This window comes from Salmo trutta, chromosome 16 (genome assembly GCF_901001165.1).
Source record: "Salmo trutta chromosome 16, fSalTru1.1, whole genome shotgun sequence".
NCBI classification, from domain to species: domain Eukaryota; kingdom Metazoa; phylum Chordata; class Actinopteri; order Salmoniformes; family Salmonidae; genus Salmo; species Salmo trutta.
Genome location: NC_042972.1, coordinates 7,915,050 through 7,938,132, shown reverse-complemented (window position 1 = coordinate 7,938,132; position 23,083 = coordinate 7,915,050). Strand labels below are relative to the sequence as shown.

The 23,083-nt window shown below is 45.2% G+C and overlaps 1 protein-coding gene across 11 annotated transcripts in view; it reads left to right on the top strand.

Moving 5' to 3' along the window:
* Nucleotides 1-23,083, top strand: part of dock3 (dedicator of cytokinesis 3) — a 369,152-nt gene that overhangs the window by 328,533 nt on the left and 17,536 nt on the right. For 3 of the 11 annotated variants that reach the window (XM_029692897.1, XM_029692889.1, XM_029692899.1), the window contains 26 exons: nucleotides 666-858; nucleotides 1,490-1,617; nucleotides 1,764-1,910; nucleotides 2,677-2,775; nucleotides 3,983-4,077; nucleotides 4,767-4,842; nucleotides 6,947-7,047; nucleotides 10,008-10,066; nucleotides 12,269-12,417; nucleotides 12,891-12,976; nucleotides 13,464-13,490; nucleotides 13,718-13,813; nucleotides 13,940-14,000; nucleotides 14,393-14,486; nucleotides 15,077-15,225; nucleotides 15,389-15,475; nucleotides 15,652-15,756; nucleotides 16,130-16,271; nucleotides 16,408-16,661; nucleotides 18,829-19,008; nucleotides 19,234-19,317; nucleotides 19,557-19,670; nucleotides 21,288-21,406; nucleotides 21,851-22,043; nucleotides 22,404-22,482; nucleotides 22,803-22,927. In XM_029692897.1, coding sequence (XP_029548757.1) covers nucleotides 666-858; nucleotides 1,490-1,617; nucleotides 1,764-1,910; nucleotides 2,677-2,775; nucleotides 3,983-4,077; nucleotides 4,767-4,842; nucleotides 6,947-7,047; nucleotides 10,008-10,066; nucleotides 12,269-12,417; nucleotides 12,891-12,976; nucleotides 13,464-13,490; nucleotides 13,718-13,813; nucleotides 13,940-14,000; nucleotides 14,393-14,486; nucleotides 15,077-15,225; nucleotides 15,389-15,475; nucleotides 15,652-15,756; nucleotides 16,130-16,271; nucleotides 16,408-16,661; nucleotides 18,829-19,008; nucleotides 19,234-19,317; nucleotides 19,557-19,670; nucleotides 21,288-21,406; nucleotides 21,851-22,043; nucleotides 22,404-22,482; nucleotides 22,803-22,927 — 3,042 coding nt within the window. The remainder of the gene's footprint in view (nucleotides 1-665; nucleotides 859-1,489; nucleotides 1,618-1,763; nucleotides 1,911-2,676; nucleotides 2,776-3,982; nucleotides 4,078-4,766; nucleotides 4,843-6,946; nucleotides 7,048-10,007; nucleotides 10,067-12,268; nucleotides 12,418-12,890; nucleotides 12,977-13,463; nucleotides 13,491-13,717; nucleotides 13,814-13,939; nucleotides 14,001-14,392; nucleotides 14,487-15,076; nucleotides 15,226-15,388; nucleotides 15,476-15,651; nucleotides 15,757-16,129; nucleotides 16,272-16,407; nucleotides 16,662-18,828; nucleotides 19,009-19,233; nucleotides 19,318-19,556; nucleotides 19,671-21,287; nucleotides 21,407-21,850; nucleotides 22,044-22,403; nucleotides 22,483-22,802; nucleotides 22,928-23,083) is intronic. The other 8 variants (XM_029692892.1, XM_029692900.1, XM_029692898.1 and 5 more) reach the window with 6 other exon arrangements.

Here is a 23,083-nt window from a genome sequence, read left to right as displayed (position 1 = left end):
GTTGCAGAGGGTAGTGTCCAGACCCAGGGCTCTGAGCTTGGTGTTGAGGTTGGAGGTAACAATAGTGTTGAATGCTGAACTGTAGTCAATGAACAGCGATTGGACATTAGCCATCAGAGTACTAGGAAGAGGAGGCCGTGTAGCCCGTCCTTTCAGCAACAGGTAAGTCCGCTGTGCGGGGAACAGAGGAGTGAATGTATTATTCCTGATCTGGGAGGCTAAGAGATAAGTGCGTAGCTTCTGATTCATGTTGTAGAAGTGTTTGTAGGTCGTTGGAAATTATTGCACGAACATTCTGACCAAACTATTTAACAAAAAAATTACCATAAAAAAGCTAAGTCGAGCAGGAACCTGCAAGACCCTCGGCAGGGCCACCATTTTATCAATTCCAGCTGGCCTTTGGCGGCAATTCAAATTATGACATATCCATTCAAATCCTCCTGGTGCAGGATTATTTTCCTCCAGCGATGAAATGGGTCATATTAAGATCCGACATCTGTAGTTCCTTCACAGGCCTGACAGTTTTGTCTCACACCACCCCAAATCACCCACACCACACTCCCGAGCCGTCGGTCCAGTGTGGAGTATGGAGCTGGTCCCTCTGGCCCCCTCCCTATCTCTCCTCTCTCTCACCCTCCCTCCCTCCGTCTCTCCCCCACCCCCAGGCAGCGCTGCTGAACTCGTTCCCGGCCATCTTTGACGAACTGCTTCAGATGTTTACAGTCCAGGAAGTGGCAGAGTTCGTGCGGGGCACATTGGGCAGCATGCCTAGCACCGTACACATCGGACAGTCCATGGACGTCGTCAAACTGCAGTCCATCGCTCGCACCGTTGACAGCCACCTATTCTCCTTCCCAGGTATTTACCACTTAGATGACATTATAAACGGAAGCTCTGAGTTATGATCACTTTGAAGCTTTACAGCAGTTTTTGTATTTGTGGTTTCGGAGTTTACGATATTTCCAATAGCACTAACATTACAATATGCAAGTAGATATGAGATCCACGTGGAGGTAAATGGATGAAATACTAAAGTTATCGTTAACTGTTGTATTGGTCAGTTGTAGGTAAACGCTCTAAAACTTTCTCTCTCTCTGCTTCCCTATCGCTCTCTCTCTCTCTCTTTCTCTCTCTCTCTCTCTCTCTCTCTCTCTCTCTCTCTCTCTCTCTCTCTCTCTCTCTCTCTCTCTCTCTCTCTCTGCTTCCCTATCTTTCGCTCGCTCGCTCGCTCTCTCTCCTCTCTGCTTCCCTCTCTCTCTCTCTCTCTGCTTCCCTATCTTTCGCTCGCTCGCTTGCTCTCTCTCCTCTCTTCTTCCCTCTCTCTCTCTCTCTCTGCTTCCCTATCTTTCGCTCGCTCGCTCTCTCTCTCCTCTCTGCTTCCCTCTCTCCCTCTCTCTCTCTGCTTCCTTCTCTCTCTCTGCATCCCCCTCTCTCTCCTCTACTTCTCTCTCTCTCTCTCTCTGCTCCCCCCTCTCTCTTTGTATCTCAGAGTCTCGTAGAATCCTGCTTCCCGTGGTCCTGCATCACATCCACCTACACCTGAGACAGCAGAAAGAGCTGCTCATCTGTTCTGGCATCCTCAGCAGTATCTTCTCCATCATCAAGACCAGCTCTCTGGTAAACCATTCTAGGCTCTATCTTCTCCATCATCAAGACCAGCTGGTAAACTCTAGTCTGTACCATAAAAACAGAGCAGGTAGATTTACACAGCCTGCCATACTGATATATTCATGTATTTTCTATGTATTCATATCTCCCCATAGGACACCCCGGTGCAGGAGGACATAGAGATGATGGTCGAGTCTCTCCTGGATGTGCTACTCCAGACCCTGCTGGCCATCATGAGCAAGTCTCAGTCCCAGGAGGCGGTAAGAGGCCAGCGCTGCCCACAGTGCACGGCTGAGATCACTGTTAGTAACTAACAATCTGCTTCTACTATCTATGTCATCCTTTCCTTGTCATCTCCCATCCTTAGCTCAAGGGACAGGCAGTACTCCGTCTTGGCGGACGTTGGAGGAACCTAAGTCCCTGGTTTTCATCCTCATCCCTCTCTCCATCTGTCCACCTCCAACACTCCTGTCCCTGCATTTTTCTCTCCCTCTCTCTCTCTCCATCTCTCTCCACCTCTCACTCCACACCTCCAACACACCTGTCCCTGCATATTTCACTCCCTCTCTCTCTATCTCTCTCCTCCTCACTCCACACCTCCAAAGCTCCTGTCCCTGCATGTTTCTCTCCCTCTCTCCTTCATCCTGTTGTCTCCCCTGTCAGTTGTAGCTTTTCATATATTATCAGAGTTTAATTATTTTTGGAAGACTATAGTCATATGTTTTCACAATAATATAATGTAGTCAAATTAAAGATATGCTTTCAGCCAGGCCCAAAATGTTTAATCTTAAATGTATTTGTTTGATATCAATTGCCAGTTTTGAAACATTTTATAAACTTAGCACTGTTAGGAACCCAGTAACTACAGTTGAATGCATTAACTCATATAAACTAATTCAAACTAACTTACTGTACTGTCTGCTTTGAATCAAACCCCTATCCAATCATGTCTCTCATCTTCATTATCCTTACCCCCCCTTCTTCCCACCTATGTTTTGATTGGTCATCGGGTGGCTCACGGGGCACTGTGATTGGCTGACATGCGTGTGCCTGTGTTCTCATTGGCAGGGAGAGTATGTGTCCTGCCTCCTATCCCTGCTGCGTCAGATGTCTGAAATCCATTTCCAACATCTGCTGGACAACTTCCAGAGCAAAGAGGAGCTGAAGGTGACACACACACACACACACCAAGGTCGGAGCCACAATCAGTTGGATGGGGATTTGATTTCTATAGGCGAGCCTGTTTTTTTTCACGGGACTTCCTGTGTGTACGCGCTTGCTCGTGCAATACAATGATTGTCAAGTGGTCATAAAAATCAGAATTAAAATGATAAAAATCTAAAAGTTAAAACACCAACTAATGCAAGAGCACCAGCCTTTTCCACACAGACACACTGATACACTGTGATCCATTGGCAGCTAAAGAAATTAGTACATGAAATTCAGAGATCTCCTAGGCCAATGCAGCAGTATTCAAATCAAGTAGTCCTATAACTGCCATCGTTAACTAATTAAAATACATAGGCCTAAAGCCGACAAATAAATACAGTAGAAAAATATCCTGATGAAAATTCAGGTTCTTTCAAATCGCATGAATCTCTCTAGTACGCCTGTCTGCCAACCCTTTCCATCTGCCTGGGCTTGAGCTATCGCTAGGGAAGTGCAACATCGTATCTGCTCAGCAGGTTGGCGTGCTCAGGCTTACCCGCTCACTCAACATTATCAGGACAGGCCTCCCGAGTGGCGCGGCTGTCTATGGCACTGCATCGCAGCGCTTGAGGTGTCACTACAGACCTAGGTTCGATCCCAGGCTGTGTCACAGCCGGCCGTGACCCGTGAGGCGGCGCACAATTAACCAAAAGGGTAGCAGATTTTGAACTCTGTTTTGAACGTTTCCACTACGAGACTGGGAACAGTAAACGACTGTAATACAATGCATTAACAGAAACGAAGGAGACAGGGATTAACAGTACATTTACTAGACCTGCTGGTTACGTATGTAATGGGGAATTGATCAAAAGAATAGAAACAATGAATGTGGAAGAGTTGGTGGGAGACAGTGGAGTACATTCTGGAGAGCTGAGCTGATCGCCAGAATCCACTCATCGTACATCCTGTCATAAGGCTTAGGTATCCAGACCATGACAGGTTGCTTTTGTTATGCAAATGTTACGGCGCCAGCTTTCATAACACACACCAGACGTGAGAACCATTGATAAACCTGACACACATATTACTGATATAATATGGCCCACATACAACTAATATAATATTGCAAATTATTACAGATAGATTATCATATTGTACTGCACAGATGTTCTCTCTCTCTCGCGCTCGCTCTCTCTCGCTCGCTCTCTCTCGCTCTCTTTCTCAGGAGTTCCTGTTGAAGATCTTTTGTGTGTTTCGTAACCTGATGAAGCTCAGTGTCTTTCCCCGGGACTGGAACGTGATGAGGCTGCTGACCAGCAAGTATGTTGTCCTGAACACACGCACACGCACACGCACACGCACACACACACGCACCATCCATCCCCCTTTTATAGACACACCTCTATCCATCCCCCTTTTATAGACACACCTCCATCCATCCCCCTTTCATAGACACACCTCTATCCATCCCCCTTTTATAGACACACCTCTATCCATCCCCCTTTTATAGACACACCTCCATCCATCCCCCTTTTATAGACACACCTCCATCCATCCCCCTTTCATAGACACACCTCCATCCATCCCCCTTTCATAGACACACCTCCATCCATCCCCCTTTTATAGACACACCTCCATCCATCCCCCTTTCATAGACACACCTCCATCCATCCCCCTTTCATAGACACACCTCCATCCATCCCCCTTTTATAGACACACCTCCATCCATCCCCCTTTTTGTTTTTTCTTGTAATGATTAAATTCAAGATGTATGTATTATGATGTATTGCTGGTCTGCATAAAGCATGTGGAACAGAACCTCCTCCTCTCTATCATCAGACAGGATGGAATAAAACATGTTCTTTAATCCTGGATGCTGACTTTAGACTGGTACCCAGGCTATGACTTTAGACTGGTACCCAGGCTATGACTTTAGACTGGTACCCAGGCTATGACTTTAGACTGGTACCCAGGCTATGACTTTAGTATTGTTTTATTTCCCCCTCTAGCATCATAGTGACAACAGCCCAGTGTCTGTCCCCGGCTCTGAACAAAAACTTCACCGAAGCTGACTTTGATTTCAAGGTTTGTGATTTTGACAGAATGACACACACACACACACACACACACACGAGGAGCTAGAGTACTGACACACACAAACACTCACACACATAAAAACGCAAGTATGCTCGTACGCACACACCATACAAGCAAGCATGCAAACATGCACACACACACACATGCACACACACATACACACCACACACACTCACACACACAGCTTGCCTCCAATCAGCTGTGTCTTTACTGCACCCTGCAGCTCAGTAGTAGCTCAGTACCCAGCAGGTGCTTTTAGAGGTTGGCTCTGTTTCGGTTCGATTATAAAAAATAATCACGCTTTACAATTATATTTGTAGACATAATGTGAGTTGAATGCTGTAGCTACACAGAGTAAAACAATGAATAAAAGTCCCATGATGCTAGTGACTGTCCATTACTGTTCATCACTTAACCATCATTTATTCACATTACTTTAATACAATATTTCAGTTGTGTTTATACAATATTTGTTTTATTTGATAACTTTATTATTTTATTCCCAAGTCATCATCTCATCTCTATAGAGCTGCTGCCTGACAGAATCACTAAGTCATCTCATCTCTATAGAGCTGCTGTCTGACAGAATCACTAAGTCATCTCATCTCTATAGAGCTGCTGCCTGCTGTCTGACAGAATCACTAAGTCATCTCATCTCTATAGAGCTGCTGCCTGCTGTCTGACAGAATCACTAAGTCATCTCATCTCTATAGAGCTGCTGTCTGACAGAATCACTAAGTCATCTCATCTCTATAGAGCTGCTGCCTGCTGTCTGACAGTCACTAAGTCATCTCATCTCTATAGAGCTGCTGCCTGCTGTCTGACAGAATCACTAAGTCATCTCATCTCTATAGAGCTGCTGCCTGCTGTCTGACAGAATCACTAAGTCATCTCATCTCTATAGAGCTGCTGCCTGCTGTCTGACAGAATCACTAAGTCATCTCATCTCTATAGAGCTGCTGCCTGCTGTCTGACAGAATCACTAAGTCATCTCATCTCTATAGAGCTGCTGTCTGACAGAATCACTATAGTAGTTGTTTAAAAAATTTAAAATCACTGTCATTTCGGTTAATCACCCAGCTCTCCTCTCCTTCTTACCCCCCTATTCTCTTCTCCCCTCCTCCCCTCCTCTTCTTGCTCCTCCCCTCCTCTCCTCTCACCCTCTCCTCCCCCCCTCTTCTCTCCTCCCCTCCTCTCCTCCCCTCCTCCCCTCCGCTCCTCTCCCCCTCTCCTCCCCCCCTCTTCTCTCCTCCCCCTCTCTTTTCCCCTCTCCTCTCCTCTGCTCCTCTCCTCTCCTCTGCTCCTCTCCCCCTCTCCTCTCCCCCTCTCCTCCTCCCCCTCTCCTCTCCCCCTCTCCTCTCCTCTGCTCCTCTCCTCTGCTCCGCTCCTCTCCCCCTCTCCTCCCCCCTCTTCTCTCCTCCCCCTCTCCTTTCCCCTCTTATCCTTCTCTCCTCTCCTCTGCTCCTCTCCTCTCCCCCTCTCCTCTCACCCTCTTCTCTCCTCCCCCTCTCTTTTCCCCTCTCATCCTTCTCTCCTCCCCTCCTCTCCTCCCCTCCGCTCCTCTCCTCTCCCCTCTCCTCTCCCCCTCTTCTCTCCTCCCCCTCTCCTCTCACCCTCTCCTCACCCCCCTCTTCTCTCCTCTCCTCTCCCTCTTTCCTCCCTTGTAAAGGGTAAATTACATGATTAATGAATAAAGGCTGTTCCAGATGAGAAGAAATCTACTCCCTAGTGTGGAAATAATAAAGAAGGAATGTCTTGCTTGACTCAGGACATCTACTAAACATGATTTCCATTTTTATTTAAAGGGATGTTAAGTGGATTGAACCAGCTGGTAAATAAATGATAGAATGTAGTAGTTTGTAGATTACAGATCTGAATTTGATTCGGTAGTGGATGATAGAGTAGAAACGACATACCTCATAAAAACATAAACATTGTAAGTGAAAAGATTAGGAAAATGTTGTGCCAAGAATGTGTGTGAATATAATACTTTTTTATATGACCTACAAATTGATGAACATTGTACATTTTTGGTTCTTATTTAACTTTTTTTTAATGCTACTGTATATGGTCTTTGTGTGTCTCTGTCTAGGTTTGGAACTCATACTTCAGCCTGGCTGTTCTCTACATCAACCAGCCCAGCCTACAATTAGAGAGCACCACACCAGCCAAGAGGAAGAATGTGTTGGACAAGTAAGACTCCTCACAGAGTTGCTGCTCACTCACTAACATAATTTACTATTTTTGTTTGTACACAGCAGCTACAATGTTTGCTGAAAAGGACCTACCTACAGTGTTTGTAAAGGAGGATGAACTTTAAATCACTGAGTCAAGATCTGGCTTGAAGGACCACTTTGTGGATCTCAGGTAGCCCAGGGTTCAGGTAGCCCAGGGTTCAGGTTGCCCAGGGTTCAGGTTGCCCAGGGTTCAGGTTGCCCAGGGTTCAGGTTGCCCAGGGTTCAGGTAGCCCAGGGTTCAGGTAGCCCAGGGTTCAGGTTGCCCAGGGTTCAGGTTGCCCAGGGTTCAGGTTGCCCAGGGTTCAGGTAGCCCAGGGTTCAGGTAGCCCAGGGTTCAGGTTGCCCAGTGTTCAGGTTGCCCAGTGTTCAGGGTTCAGGTTGCCCAGGGTTCAGGTTGCCCAGGGTTCAGGTTGCCCAGGGTTCAGGTTGCCCAGGGTTCAGGTTGCCCAGTGTTCAGGTAGCCAAGTGTTCAGGTAGCCAAGTGTTCAGGTTGCCCAGGGTTCAGGTTGCCCAGGGTTCAGGTAGCCAAGTGTTCAGGGTTCAGGTAGCCAAGTGTTCAGGTAGCCAAGTGTTCAGGTTGCCCAGGGTTCAGGTTGCCCAGGGTTCAGGTTGCCCAGGGTTCAGGTTGCCCAGGGTTCAGGTTGCCCAGTGTTCAGGTAGCCAAGTGTTCAGGTAGCCAAGTGTTCAGGTAGCCCAGGGTTCAGGTTGCCCAGGGTTCAGGTTGCCCAGGGTTCAGGTAGCCAAGTGTTCAGGTTTCCCAGGGTTCAGGTTTCCCAGGGTTCAGGTAGCCAAGTGTTCAGGTTGCCCAGGGTTCAGGTTGCCCAGGGTTCAGGTTGCCCAGGGTTCAGGTTGCCCAGGGTTCAGGTTGCTCAGGGTTCAGGTTGCCCAGGGTTCAGGTTGCCCAGGGTTCAGGTTGCCCAGGGTTCAGGTTGCCCAGGGTTCAGGTAGCCCAGGGTTCAGGTAGCCCAGGGTTCAGGTTGCCCAGGGTTCAGGTTGCCCAGGGTTCAGGTTGCCCAGGGTTCAGGTTGCCCAGGGTTCAGGTAGCCCAGGGTTCAGGTAGCCCAGGGTTCAGGTTGCCCAGGGTTCAGGTAGCCCAGGGTTCAGGCTGCCCAGGGTTCTGGGTTTTAATCATGTAATATTGATTATTAGAGACAATGATCATCACATCAGTTGAACCCCTTCGTTCAGACAAACACCATTTAAATGAATCTGTCAACCATGATGAGCAAGACTCATTTTCTCTGAAAGACATTTAATTTGACAGTGATATTGAGAGTGTGAGAGTGATAGCAGGTGTATCAGACAAGACTTAGTGACCTACTTTCAGAAGCCATCAAAAGGTATTTCCTTAATACCCCAGGATGTGTTATCTCTCTGTCTGTGCCGGTTCACATGTTCTCCTTTCACATGTTCTCCTTTCCTCTCTGTCTCTGTCTCTCTCTCACTCTCTCTATTTGTCTATCTCTGTCTCTCTCTCACTCTCTCTCTCTCTATTTGTCTCTCTCTGTCTCTCTCTGTCTCTCTCTCACTCTCTCTCTCTCTATTTGTCTCTCTCTGTCTCTCTCTGTCTCACTCTCACTCTCTCTCTCTCTCTATTTGTCTCTCTCTGTCTCTCTCTGTCTCTCTCTGTCTCTCTCTCACTCTCTCTCTCTCTATTTGTCTCTCTCTGTCTCTCTCTGTCTCTCTCTCACTCTCTCTCTCTCTATTTGTCTCTCTCTGTCTCTCTCTGTCTCACTCTCACTCTCTCTCTCTCTATTTGTCTCTCTCTGTCTCTCTCTGTCTCTCTCTGTCTCTCTCTCACTCTCTCGCTCTCTCTATTTGTCTCTCTCTGTCTCTCTCTGTCTCTCTCACTCTCTCTCTCTCTCTATTTGTCTATCTCTCTCTCCCTATTTCTCTCTTTTTTTGTAGGCTTTGCTTAATTTTTCATAAGGAAATTAAAAACTACAGAAACCTTTTTTCAACCTCAAATACACTACAAGTTTAAAATGACCTGATCAAATTAGATCCTACATCTATATGGAGCTGTTTCCCATAGAGACACCAGAGTTACCTCCCAAATGGCACCCTATTGCCTTTATAGTGCACTACTTTTGACTAAGGCCCATTTGGTAGTAGTGCACTAAATAAGGAATTGGGTGCCATTTGGGACACGGCCCAGAACACCAGCTATTGGTTTTTCAACACCGTTGAGCTGTGCTGCGTGTAGAGTTTGGATCAACACTGGCCTTGCGTGCAGCAGTCTGTAGGCTAGCCTGCCCGATGCCTGTCTGTGTTCAAAGCTTTTCATAACACATTAGCTAGAAAGACGACGTGTGTGTGTGTGTGTGTGTGTGTGTGTGTGTGTGTGTGTGTGTGTGTGTGTGTGTGTGTGTGTGTGTGTGTGTGTGTGTGTGTGTGTGTGTGTGTGTGTGTGTATTTTAAATGTGTTGGCCTTGGCAGGGGGTCTCTCTCTCAGCTGAGCCAATCCCAGGCAATAATCCCAACATGCTAAATCTTGGATTATCTTCTCCCACTTAGCCAGGCTTTAGTTTATTTCTGCATGCAGCACATCTCACTCTCTTTCTGTCTAATTGTCTTTCTGTCTTATCTTACTTCAATTTTCTTTCCTTCTGTCTTGTGTTATTCCTTTCTGTTTCTCACGTTGCCTTTTTCACTTCCTGTTTCTCACACACATTATTTTAGAGGAGAGCTCTGTATGAGGCTTAAGTTTACTCCCCTCACGCTTGAAGCACACACTGTGTAGACTTCTGTAATTCTGTGTTCATCATGGAATGATGTTCTTCAATCTCAGTACATTTCCTCATCTGTTAACTGTGGGAATATCAATATCCTATAGATAGAATATCCAATACATGTCCACTGTGCTATAGCCAGAGATCTCTGTCTGTAACTCTGCACCTGTTGTTTTGTTGCTAGGTATGGTGACATGAGGGTGATGATGGCCTACGAGCTCTTCAGCATGTGGCAGAACCTTGGTGAGTACCCTTAATCATTCAGAACCTTGGTGAGTACCCGTAATCATTCAGAACCTTGGTGAGTACCCGTAATCATTCAGAACCTTGGTGAGTACCCGTAATCATTCAGAACCTTGGTGAGTACCCGTAATCATTCAGAACCTTGGTGAGTACCCTTAATCATTCAGAACCTTGGTGAGTACCCATCATCATTCAAAACCTTGGTGAATACCCACCATCATCCTGAAACTTAGTGACATTTATATTTTTTGGGTGGTGGGGGGGGGGTACCCACCATCATTCATTCAAAACCTTGGTGAATACCCACCATCATTATGTATGTATGTCCATATCTCTTTTATACACTACCAAAAGTATGTGGACACCTGCACATCGAACATCTCATTCCAAAATCATGGGCATTAATATAGAGGTGGTCCCCTCTTTGCTGCTATAACAGCCTCCACTCTTCTGGGAAGGCTTTCTACTAGATGTTGGAACATTGTTGCGGGGATATAAGGGCACAAGGCGAGACCCAGATGCAGACTCGGGAGGCAGATGGTTTGAGTCTTTTGATATTTATTAATAATCCAAAAGGGGTAGGCAAGAGAATGGTTGTGGACAGGTAAAAAGGTAAAAAAGATCAGAGTCCAGAAGGTACAGAGTGGCAGGCAGGCTCGAGGTCAGGGCAGGCAGGCGGGTACAGAGTCCAGAAAACAGGCAAGGGTAAAAACCGGGAGGACTAGCAAAAAGAGAATAGCGAAGGCAGGGGAAAAACACGCTGGTTGACTTGGAACGTACAAGACGAACTGGCACAGAGAGACAGAAAACACAGGGATAAAAACACTGGGGAAAATAAGCGACACCTGGAGGGGGTGGAGACAAACACAAGGACAGGTGAAACAGATCAGGGTGTGACAGGGGACTTGCTTCCATACAGCCACAAGAGCATTAGTGAGGTTGGGCACTGATGTTAGGCGATTAGGCCAGGCTCGCAGTCGGTGTTCCAATTCAACCCAAAGGTGTTCGATGGGGTCAAGTTCGTCCACACCGATCTCGACAAACCATTTCTGTATGGACCTTGCTTTGTGCATGGGGGCATTGTCATGCTAAAACAGGACAGGGCCTTCCCCAAACTGTTGCCACAAAGTCGGAAGCACAGATTCCTCTAGAATGTCATTGTATGCTGTAACGATAAGATTTCCCTTCACTAGAGCTAAAGGGCCTAACCTGAACCATGAAACACAGCCCCAGACCATTATTCCTCCTCCACCAAACTTTACAGTTGTGACTATGTGTTGGGCAGGTAGTGTTCTCCTGGCATCCGCCAAACCCAGATTAGTCCGTCGGACTGCAAGATGGTGAAGCCTGATTCATCACTCCAGACAATGCGTTTCCACTGCTCCAGTCCAATGGCGGCGAGCTTTACACCACTCCAGCCAACGATTGGAATTGTGCATGGTGATCTTAGGCTTGTGTGCAGCTGCTCGGCCATGGAAACCCATTTCATGAAGCTCCCGACGAACAGCTCTTGCGCTGACGTTGCTTCCAGATGCAGTTTGGAAGTCAGTAGTGAGTGTTGCAACCGAGGACAGACGATTTTTACGCACTACGCCCTTCAGGAGTCGGCGGTCTCGTTCTGTGAGCTTGTGTGGCCTACCACTTCGAGGCTGAGCCGGTGTTGCCCCTAGACATTTCCACTTCACAATAACAGAACTTACAGTTGACCGGGGCAGCTCAAGAAGGGCAGAAATTTGACGAACTGGCTTGTTGGACAGGTGACATCCTATGACGGTGCCACGTTGAATGTCACTGAGCTCTTCAGTAAGGCCATTCTACTACCAATGTTTGTCTATGGAGTTTGCATGGCTGTGTGCTCGATTCTATACACCTGTCAGCAATGGGTGTGGCTGAAATAGCCGAATCCACATACTTTTGTATATATAGTGTATCTCTCAAACACACACTCCATTTCAGTTGAGCAGTCAAATGTTTTAGCAATACTGACCTCTAAAGGTGATCAGAAGTATTGCAACACAAAACAAATTTAAATTGTGTAGAACAGATAACTGCTTACCTATTATCTTACCATGCTTTCCTGTCACACACACACACACACACACACACACACACACACACACACACAGCATTCTAGTCAAACCACAAACAGACACATTGGATTGTATTGATGTACAGTCTGACTCCTCTTCCTATCCTCTCCAGGTGAGAACAAGATCCACTTCATCCCAGGTATGATTGGTCCGTTCCTGGGTGTGACCCTGGTGCCTCAGGGGGAGGTCAGGAACATCATGATCCCAATCTTCCACGACATGATGGACTGGGAGCAGAGGAAGAACGGGAACTTCAAACAGGTCAGAGTTCATACCTTATATTGCATCAGGTCAGAGTTCATACCTAATATTTCATCAGGTCAGAGTTCATACCTTATATTGCATCAGGTCAGAGTTCATACCTTATATTGCATCAGGTCAGAGTTCATACCTTATATTGCATCAGGTCAGAGTTCATACCTTATATTGCATCAGGTCAGAGTTCATACCTTATATAGCATCAGGTCAGAGTTCATACCTTATATTGCATCAGGTCAGAGTTCATACCTTATATTTCATCAGGTCAGAGTTCATACCTTATATTGCATCAAGTCAGGTTTGCCGTTTTTTTTTTATTTCACAAAAAATGATCTTTCTCTACTCAAGATCTGCAGCAGAAATGTTCCCTCGGAGACGGTGGTTGGTGTATCGTGTTGACAACCCACAGATACAACGGTAGAAGAACACTGGTTTTACGTCTTGTTGTAACATCACCTGAATTGACTTGTGTTCAGGTGGAGGCAGAGCTGATTGACAAGCTAGACAGTCTGGTGTCTGAGGGGAAAGGAGACGAGAACTACCGCGAGCTCTTCAGCCTGCTGTGAGTTAAGGAGTAAAGCACACACACATATTCAAACCCACACACACACACACACACACACACACACACACACACACACACACACACACACACACACACACACACACAGTAACATCCACTCTTACAATAACCGTTTCTTTACCTCCTACCTTTATAATGTCGTGTTGGTTTCTACCTCCTACCTTTATAATGTCGTGTTGGTTTCTACCTCCTACCTTTATAATGTCGTGTTGGCTCTAACCTGTTTGGTTTCTACCTCCTACCTTTATAATGTCGTGTTGGCTCTAACCTGTTTGGTTTCTACCTCCTACCTTTATAATGTCGTGTTGGCTCTAACCTGTTTGGTTTCTACCTCCTACCTTTATAATGTCGTGTTGGCTCTAACCTGTTTGGTTTCTACCTGCTCTTATAATAACCATTTCTTTACCTCCTACCTTTTTATGACGCTCTTTTTGCTTGCCTCTCTTTCTGCTGCGTGTGGGATTAGAACCCAGCTCTTTGGGCCTTACCCCAGGTAAGATAACCCACCTCTAACAGTCTACTGCCCCTAAGTCCTCTCTACATCCTGTCAAATGACGTACTGCTATGTGTACATGACATTCATCACTCAAACTTCACCTTGGTCTATTGATTGATATATCATCTGTGTGCTGACACTTGACGTTGTCAAAAGGTTCATTACTCAAAGCATGCCTTGGTGTATCCATTAAGGCATATGTTTGTTTCTCTCTTTGTTTACAGCCTGCTGGAGAAGATCGAGCAGGAGACTTGGAGGGAGACGGGAATCTCCTTCGTCACCTCTGTCACACGGCTGATGGAACGTCTGCTGGACTACAGGTAGTACAGGATAGGTGTTATTGTAACACCAGCACGTCTACTAAGAGACGGTAGAGTTCAGCACATGAGAGCAGGAGGCTCTCCACACAGTAAATACATCCCTGATGTGGTCTTCTCTGTGTTTAGGGACTGCATGAAAGGAGACGAGACCGAAAACAAGAAGATTGGCTGTACTGTTAACCTGTTGGTAAGATACTGTAGACTCTGGCTGCACTGTTAACCTGTTGGTAAGACACTGTAGACTCTGGCTGTACTGTTAACCTGTTGGTAAGATACTGTAGACTCTGGCTGTACTGTCAACCTGTTGGTAAGATACTGTAGACTCTGGATGTACTGTTAACCTGTTGGTAGGATACTGTAGACTCTGGCTGTACTGTTAACCTGCTGGTAAGATACTGTAGACTCTGGCTGTACTGTTAACCTGTTGGTAAGATACTGTAGACTCGGACTACAGATACCTCATCTGCACCAACTATTACAACATAACTGTCACTGTGTCAGACTGAGAAATTGGAAACAGAAATAGCAGAGGCACTGCAGGATTTGTATTTTCTTATTTTGTGCCTGTTTGGTCCCTAGAACTTCTACAAGTCAGAGATCAACAAGGAGGAGATGTACATCCGCTACATCCACAAGCTGTGTGGCATGCACCTTCAGGCTGAGAACTACACAGGTAATACTACATCCACAAGCTGTGTGGCATGCACCTTCAGGCTGAGAACTACACAGGTTAGATACTCACACGCAAACCTATTCACTCACAAAGGGAACGAGCGTGCTAGCTATTACCTGTGGAATAACCTGTACTTTTAACATTGCTATGCTTTACTGCTACAGATGTAGGATCTTAATTTGATCACTATTTTGTTGCTGAGAATTTTCCTACACAGCAGGAAATGTAACTTGTAGTTTATTTGAGGTTTAAAAAGACTTTTAAAGTTGGTAATTTTCACTTGAAAATGTCAGACTTGATTTGCCCTAATGAAAAATGTATCAACCCTTAAAAAAATGTCCATTAATTATAATCCACATAATAATGACTTTCCTGCTGTAGCAAACTGGCTCAAATTAAGATCCTACATTTGCATAGGTTCACTCAATATGGTCGCCGGAATATCCCTTCTAGTGACTCTATTTCTATTATTCTAGAGAGGCTTGCTATTGTACTGGGTTCGTTCCCTAGAACTGTACTGTCAATCTGAGGGTTTTCCTCCACTACCCAGCTATATGCTGTTCACTATATGTCTACACGTTACTCTACAGAGGCTGCGTTCACACTGCTGTTGTACTGGGAGCTGCTGCATTGGGAGGAGAGGCCTCTGAGGGAGTTCCTCCACTACCCAGCCCAGAGCGAGTGGCATCGCAAAGAGGGCCTCTGTCGTAAGGTCATCAACTACTTCAACAAGGGCAAGGTAGGTGGAAGAACACAATGGAACACTAAAGTATTTATCAATCGTTTACTCTCATAAATCAATCAATCAATCAATCAACCAACAGCTATAGCAGTATTTGTCCGTATTGAAAACAAACTAATTACTGATCAATTTTCACATCCGGAACTGTGTGTTTCTTCAGTGCTGGGAGTATGGGATACCGCTGTGCAGAGAGCTGGCTTACCAGTATGAGACCCTGTACGACTACCAAAGCCTCAGCTGGATTAGGGTAATTAGATGTAGTACATGACTGATGTTTGAACTTTCATGACCCAGATTTTCACCAAATGTCAAAGGAATATTTGCAAAGAAATGTAGGATTCATCCTTTTGTTTTGTCAGAAAATGTAGGATTCAGCCTTTTGTTTTGTCAGAAAATGTAGGATTCAGCCTTTTGTTTTGTCAGAAAATGGAGGCAGCGTACTATGACAACATCATGGAGCAGCAGCGTCTAGAACCAGAGTTCTTCAGGGTGGGCTTCTACGGACGCAAGTTCCCCTTCTTCCTAAGAGTGAGTCAATCCATCCTCCCAAATCACACCCTATTCCCTTTATAGTGCACTACTTATTTAGGCACATCCCAAATTACACCCTATTCCCTATGTTGTACACTACTTCTGTTCTGACCAGAGTAAGTCAATCCTACTGCATAGGTAAGATCCCAAATGCAACTCTATACCCTACCCTAGATAGTGCACTATTTCTGCCCAGAACCGCATAAGGAATAGAGTGTAATTTGAGATACAATCAACGTCCATATAATTTGCCACTGAATGAGATAAGTAATAATCTAGTTCTTTATTGAGACTCATATTGTATAGAGTGAATATAATTCTGTTCAGAATATTCTAGTTCTTACTCATCCCAGGATGTGTCCCCTAACAGAACAAGGAGTTTGTCTGCCGTGGTCATGACTACGAACGTTTAGAAGCCTTCCAGCAAAGGATGCTGGGAGAATTCCCACAAGCCATTGCCATGCAACACCCCAACCAACCAGACGAGGCCATTTTACAGTGTGATGCCCAGTGTATCCTTCTACAATAAAGTTGGAAACCGGAGCTTTAGTGTGTGTGTCTGTCTGCTTTTGTATGTGCATAATGTGTATGTGATCTTGTCCCTATGCCTTCCACCCGAACTGTGTTCCTTGACACGCCACCCCTCAGACCTCCAGATCTACGCCGTTTCAGCGGTACCGGAGAACGTCAACGTTCTCCAGATGGACCGGGTTCCAGACCGCATCAAGAGCTTCTACCGAGTCAACAACGTGCGCCGCTTTCGCTACGACCGGCCCTTCCACAAAGGATCCAAAGACAGAGAGAACGAGTTCAAGAGCTTGTGGATCGAGAGGACTACGCTGATCCTCACACATCCTCTTCCTGGCATCTCTCGCTGGTTTGAGGTGGAGAAGAGAGAGCTGGTGAGTAACACAATACACCATCGTTTCCAAAGTCATCATCAACCTTTTGATTATTTGAATCCGGTGTGTAGTGCTAGGGCAAAAATGTGCACCCCTTGAGGTCCACAGGATCGAGTTTGGGAAACGTAGCTATACACTAATGACGATATTAGTGCCACTTTGTTACCGATGACCTGCTTTTGTACAGCAGATGAAAATAAGTGCTAAAAATCGGTCACATGCTGTAATGAGGATGTGTAACATAACGTAACATAACGTATTGTAACATAGCATAACATAACATACTGTGGCTTGCGAAAGTATTGACCCCCTTGGCATTTTTCCTATTTTGTTGCCTTAGAACTTGGAATTAAAATAGATTTTTTGGGGGGATTTGTATCGTTTGATTTACACAACATGCCTACATGCCTACACCAAAGATGCAAAATATTTTTTGTGAAACAAACAAGAAATAAGACAAAAAAACATAACTTGCGCGTGTATAACTATTAACCTCCCCCCCAAAGTCAATACTTTGTAGAGCCACAAAGTCTCTTGGGGTTTGTCTCTATAAGCTTGGCACATCAAGCCACTGGGATTTTTGCCCATTCTTCAAGGCAAAACTGCTCCAGCTCCTTGGATGGGTTCTGCTGGTGTACAGCAATCTTTAAGTCATACCAAAGATTCTCAATTGGATTGAGGTCTGGGCTTTGACTAGGCCATTCCAAGACATTTAAATGTTTCCCCTTAAACCACTCAAGTGTTGTTTTAGCAGTATGCTTAGGGTCATTGTCCTGCTGGAAGGTGAACCTCAGTTCCCAGTCTCAAATCTCTGGAAGACTGAAACAGGTTTCCCTCAAGAATTTCCCTGTATTACGCGCTATCCATCATTCCTTCAATTCTGGCCAGTTTCCCAGTCCCTGCTGATGGAATAACATCCCCACAGCATGATGCTGCCACCACCATGCTTCACTATGGGGATCGTGTTCTCGGGGTGATGAGAGCTGTTTGGTTTGCGCCAGATATAGCATTTTCCTTGATGGCCAAAAAGCTCAATTTTAGTCTTATCTGAGCAGAGTACCTTCTTCCATATGTTTGGGGAGTCTCCCACATGCCTTTTTGGCGAACACTAAACATGTTTGCTTATTTTTTTCTTTAAGCAATAGTATTTTTCTGGCCATTCTTCCATAAAGCCCAGCTCTGTGGAGTGTATGGCTTAAAGTGATCCTATGGACAGATACTCCAATCTCCGCCGTGGAGCTTTGCAGCTCCTTCAGGGTTATCTTTGGTCTCTTTGTTGCCTCTCTGATTAATGGCCTCCTTGCCTGATCCCTGAGTTTTGGTGGGCAGCGCTCTCTTGGCAGGTTTGTTGTGGTTCCATATTCTTTCCATTTTTTAATAATGGATTTAATGGTGCTCTGTGGGATGTTCAAAGTTTTGGTTATTTTTTTATAACCCAACCCTGATCTGTACTCCTTGGTCTTCATGGTGCCCTTTGCTTAGTGGTGTTGCAGACTCTGGGGCCTTTCAGAACAGGTGTATATATACTGAGATCATGTGACAGATCATTTGACACTTAGATTGCACACAGGTGGACTTTAATTAACTAATTGTGTGACTTCTGAAGGTAATTGGTTGCACCAGATCTTATTTTCACAGCAAAGGGGTGAATACATATGCACGCAGCACTTTTTCGTTTTTATTTTTTTTAAAACAAGTAATTTTGTTGATTTCACTTCACCAATTTGGACTATTTTGTGTATGTCCATTACATGAAATCCAAATAAAAATCAATTTAAATTATAGGTTGTAATGCAACAAAATAGGAAAAGGGGGATGAATACTTTTGCAAGGCACTGCAAGGCTACGTTACGTAGCATAGCGTAACATAACATAACGTAGCATAGTGTAATGTAATGTAGCATAGCGTAGCATAACGTAACATAACATAGCATACCGTAACGTAGCATAACATAATGTAACGTAGCATACTTTAGCATAACGTAGCATAAAGTAGGATAACATAATGTAACATGAAAGTAAATTGCCTATTGCATTATTTTTATTGTCATTATTATTCTTATTGAACCTCAGTCTCCAGGGCAGTTATATTTTGGTAGTGGCAGCACTACCACTAGACCAAGTCTAAAAATGCACTGTTACAATACTTCTATTGTGTTTATATCAGATTGAGGTGAGTCCTCTGGAGAATGCCATCTACGTGGTGGAGAACAAGAACCATGAGCTGCGGACCCTGATCAGCCAGTACCAACACAAGCAGCTCCATGGCAACATCAACCTGCTCTCCATGTGTCTCAATGGTGTCATTGACGCTGCCGTCAACGGGGGCATCGCTAGATACCAGGAGGTAATGGTACCATAGCTGAATGAATTCTCACATACTTTTTCATTGCTCACACAAGCTATTCGGCATGATATTGCAGTACGTTGCACTCTGTCTTTCCTTAAAAAAAAATTAAAAAGTAAAATGTTTATCCTATCAAGAGTTGTACTTCCATCTCCTGCAATGTTCATGTACGTTTTTGCTGCGCTGTCTCATCACTTCCTGTTTTGGGTCTTGTCTCTCCCCCAGGCCTTCTTTGATAAGGAGTACATTGGCAGTCACGCAGAGGACACAGAGAAGATCACTTCTCTCAAAGACCTCATGCAGGAACAGGTGAGCGAAACACTTAGAGCAAGAGACTGGAGTGTTCTCTGGTCCGGCATGGCAGCATTACCAACTGCCTTATCTAGTGTGGTCTCTTTGTGTGAATAGTGAATGCACAACATTATATTCTAGTATGTTGTGGTTGAGTTAAAGCAATTTGGTAAAACTGCTGTATCTAAATATGTTTTGGAGTAATTTGTTGAAACCTGGCAATTAACCAAGTTTGTTTGTTCAAATATCTGTTGTAGGTTCACATCCTGGGGGCGGGGCTTGCGGTCCATGACAAGCTGGTGCACCCTGAAATGCGTCCCCTGCACAAGAAGCTGATAGATCAGTTCCAGATGATGAGGAGCAGTCTCTATGTAAGTGGCTTTTTTCAGGCATCTCTTAAAGGGGTATTGTGAGATTTTGTAAAGTAAGCCCTTTTTTTTGCACATAACTACTCACGGATACCATTTTTATGTCTGTGTGCAGTTTGAAGGCAGTTTCAACGTCTTTGAAGGTAGTTTCAACTGATTGTTGGAAGCACAATCTTCCTTCAATCTGGACACAGAGACATAAAAATGGTATCCATGAGTTCATCTGACTCTGGGTAAGTAGAGAAGGAAAAAGGGCTTAATTGCCAGAATCTCACACTATCTCTTTAAGATGTCTTCTTTGTGACTTATCCACTAGTGTCTGGTGAAGTTGTTTCTAAAAGTCATTTAGGCAGGTATTCCTTCAGGCTAATTCCTAAGTGGGCTAACACTGTCTTGTGACATGCAGGAGAGCCGGTTCAAACCCAGTCAGTCACTAGGGCAATATTTAAATAGGGAGTGGAATAGCTATCCTTAGAGAGGCTATGAGAAAGGCTATTGAACTATATTCTTATTCGGGCCAAATGACGTTTTTTTTGTCACACTCACTTCTAACGTGTTATACCCATCCTGTGAGCATCGTAGAGGGGAACAGAAGAAGGCACGATGATGTTCCAGAGAGCTTTCACAATGGGGTCATTACACCTACACCTTAAATCCTAAACGGTTAAAATGCAAGATCCAAATTCATTCGGAAGAAAATCAATTATACATGCCACAGGTAGCCTAGTGGTTAGAGGCAGGTAGCCTAGTGGTTAGAGGCAGGTAGCCTAGTGGTTAGAGGCAGGTAGCCTAGTGGTTAGAGGCAGGTAGCCTAGTGGTTAGAGGCAGGTAGCCTAGTGGTTAGAGGCAGGTAGCCTAGTGGTTAGAGTGTTGGGCCAGTAACTGGAAGGTTGCTGGATCGTATCCTAGAGCTGACAAGGTAAAAATGTGTCGTTCTGCCCCTGAGCAAGGTAGTTAACCCACTGTTCCCTGGGCGCTGAAGATGTCGATTAAGGGAGACTTCCGCACCTCTCTGATTCAGAGGGGTTGGGTTCAATGCGGAAGACACATTTCAGTTGGATACATTCAGTTGTACAACTGACTAGGTATCCCACATTGGCTTCAGAAACCTGTTTAACATAGTCTGTTTTGAGTCTGTTTTGATTCTATCTGATCTCTTCTTCCTCACCTGGCTGGCAAAGTACCAGGATGTTGTTGTATCTGGTTTTTAATCTGAATTTCAAGATCTGAATTCGAAAATTGAATCTGAGAAGATGAATATGCTTGAAATTATAGTTTCACAGAAAATGTATGCAATATCTACCATACTGAAACTGAATGTATAAATATTGAATTGGAATATTTCATTAAATTGTAAAACTGAATGCAATATTCATTTGATTCCGTTTCAAATCATGTGCACTACAAGTTCATAAAATATTTAAATATCGAAATACAAATAATTGAATTCAAATAACATTTCTTTCGGCCTTGAAATCGCTCTGTACTATGATGACACACTGTGTGAGTGTTTTTTGTCCCCTGTCCAGCACCTCATAGTGGATGACACACTTCTAACTCCTTTCCACAATGACAGTCTCCTCACAGTATGAATATTGAGAAACCTTTGTGTCCATTCAGGGTCTGCCGGGGCTGGACAAGCTGAGTCCTGCCTGTTCTGGTGCCAGCACCCCTAGAGGCATCCTGGCTACGCACAGCCCCATGAGCCCCGACAGCTTCAAAGTCATGCACAGGCACAGGTATGGTCACACACACACAGAGACACAGACACACAGACATGTGTAAACACACACAGGCACATGCACACACACAAACTGGTACACAAATGTATAACACACATACACACAAACACAATCTGCCAAGGTCCCTCCCGGCCTTTCTCCTCGACCCCCCACTGGTAATTTCAGTGTTCTCACGAGTTCCGACACAAACACAACATACATCATCCTTCATTGCCTTGTCACCTCTCTGTCTCGTTCTATTCTCTCTGTCTGTCTCTCTTTCTCTCTCTCTCTTTATTTCTCTGCCTCTCTTTGTTTCTCTGCCTATCTCACTACACTATCACTACCACAATTTCTTTCATTCGTTCACACTTTATCCCTCTTTCCTCATACCTCTCCCCCACCTCACCTTCCCCCACTCCACCTTCCCTCCCCAACCCTCCCTCTCTCTCTCCCCCCCAGTCCACTGAATCTGCTGGGGTCTATCCGCCACTCGTCCTCCTCACTGTCCTCTCACACCTCCAGTGAGACGGGTAATCTGGTGATCCTGACGGACGGCATGGTGGTGGAACACCCCGAGGACGTCTACCGTATGCAGGTCTGTCTCCACGCGAGGGTAGTGCCCGCTGTACCCACAGACAGGACTCTCAGCCATGTGAGCCCCCCCAAAGAAATACAAAATCCTAACTTGAGATATGGAAAGTGCACTTTTCTTTTGCACAAATGTCTCATTGCCAATTCATGATTGACACCAGAGTTGTTAAGAAGAAGTTATGGGCACGTATGTCAAATTAGGATTCTGCCTTAAATGCCAGACAAAAGTGTTGACTGGTTAACACCACAATAATTCTGCATCTGCTGCTTTGCTCTGTTACTCAACCTTCCAGAGATTTATTTGGGGAGGTATTAAATGAGAAATACGAGGTCATTTCCTGTACCTCAGGGGATTTATTTTCGGGAGGTATAACACAAGGAATACGAGGTCATTTCCTGTATCTTTTCTCTCTTCTCTCAGCCAAGTCCTTCCTCCTCCAGCCTGAGCTCCACCCACTCAGCACCCTCCCAGATGGTCAACTCCTCCAATAGCATCAGAGGTAGGTTATTTATACACAGTGTAGGCCAGCCTACTAAATAGTTAATTGACTAGTTTTTTTTTGCTTGTCAGGGAAAGATTACTGGCACTATGGATGACGATGGCAAGATGTTTATCATTGAATCCACTTAAGGAGTTGCTCTCCAAACCAAATAGCACTTTCACTCTTGAGTTGGCCTCACGAAGTGACCTGGCCATGAGCAAATTAAGAAAAACTCTGGGCCCTAGCAATGAGCAGCGAAACTGAGATGTTGCTGTCTCTGTTAGTGTTCATGTCTAGTCTTGATGCTCTGTTCTCCTCTGTGTCCCCTCCCCCTGCGGTAGGCTCCCCGTCGCTGCCGGATAAATACCGGAACAACCGTGAGATGTTGATGCTGCTGCCTCCTCACCGGGAAAGACCCAGCTCCGCCATGTACCCCAACATCACTGAGAACGGACAGGTACAGGTACCGTAGACCCACCATTCCTCTCGTCTTCTATCACAATCTCGTCTCACAGTAGGAGTGCTGATCTCAGATGAGTTTAACCTTTTAGATCATAATGAATAAGATTTGGTGGACAGAGGGACCTGATCCTAGATCAGCGCTCTTACTTTGAGATGC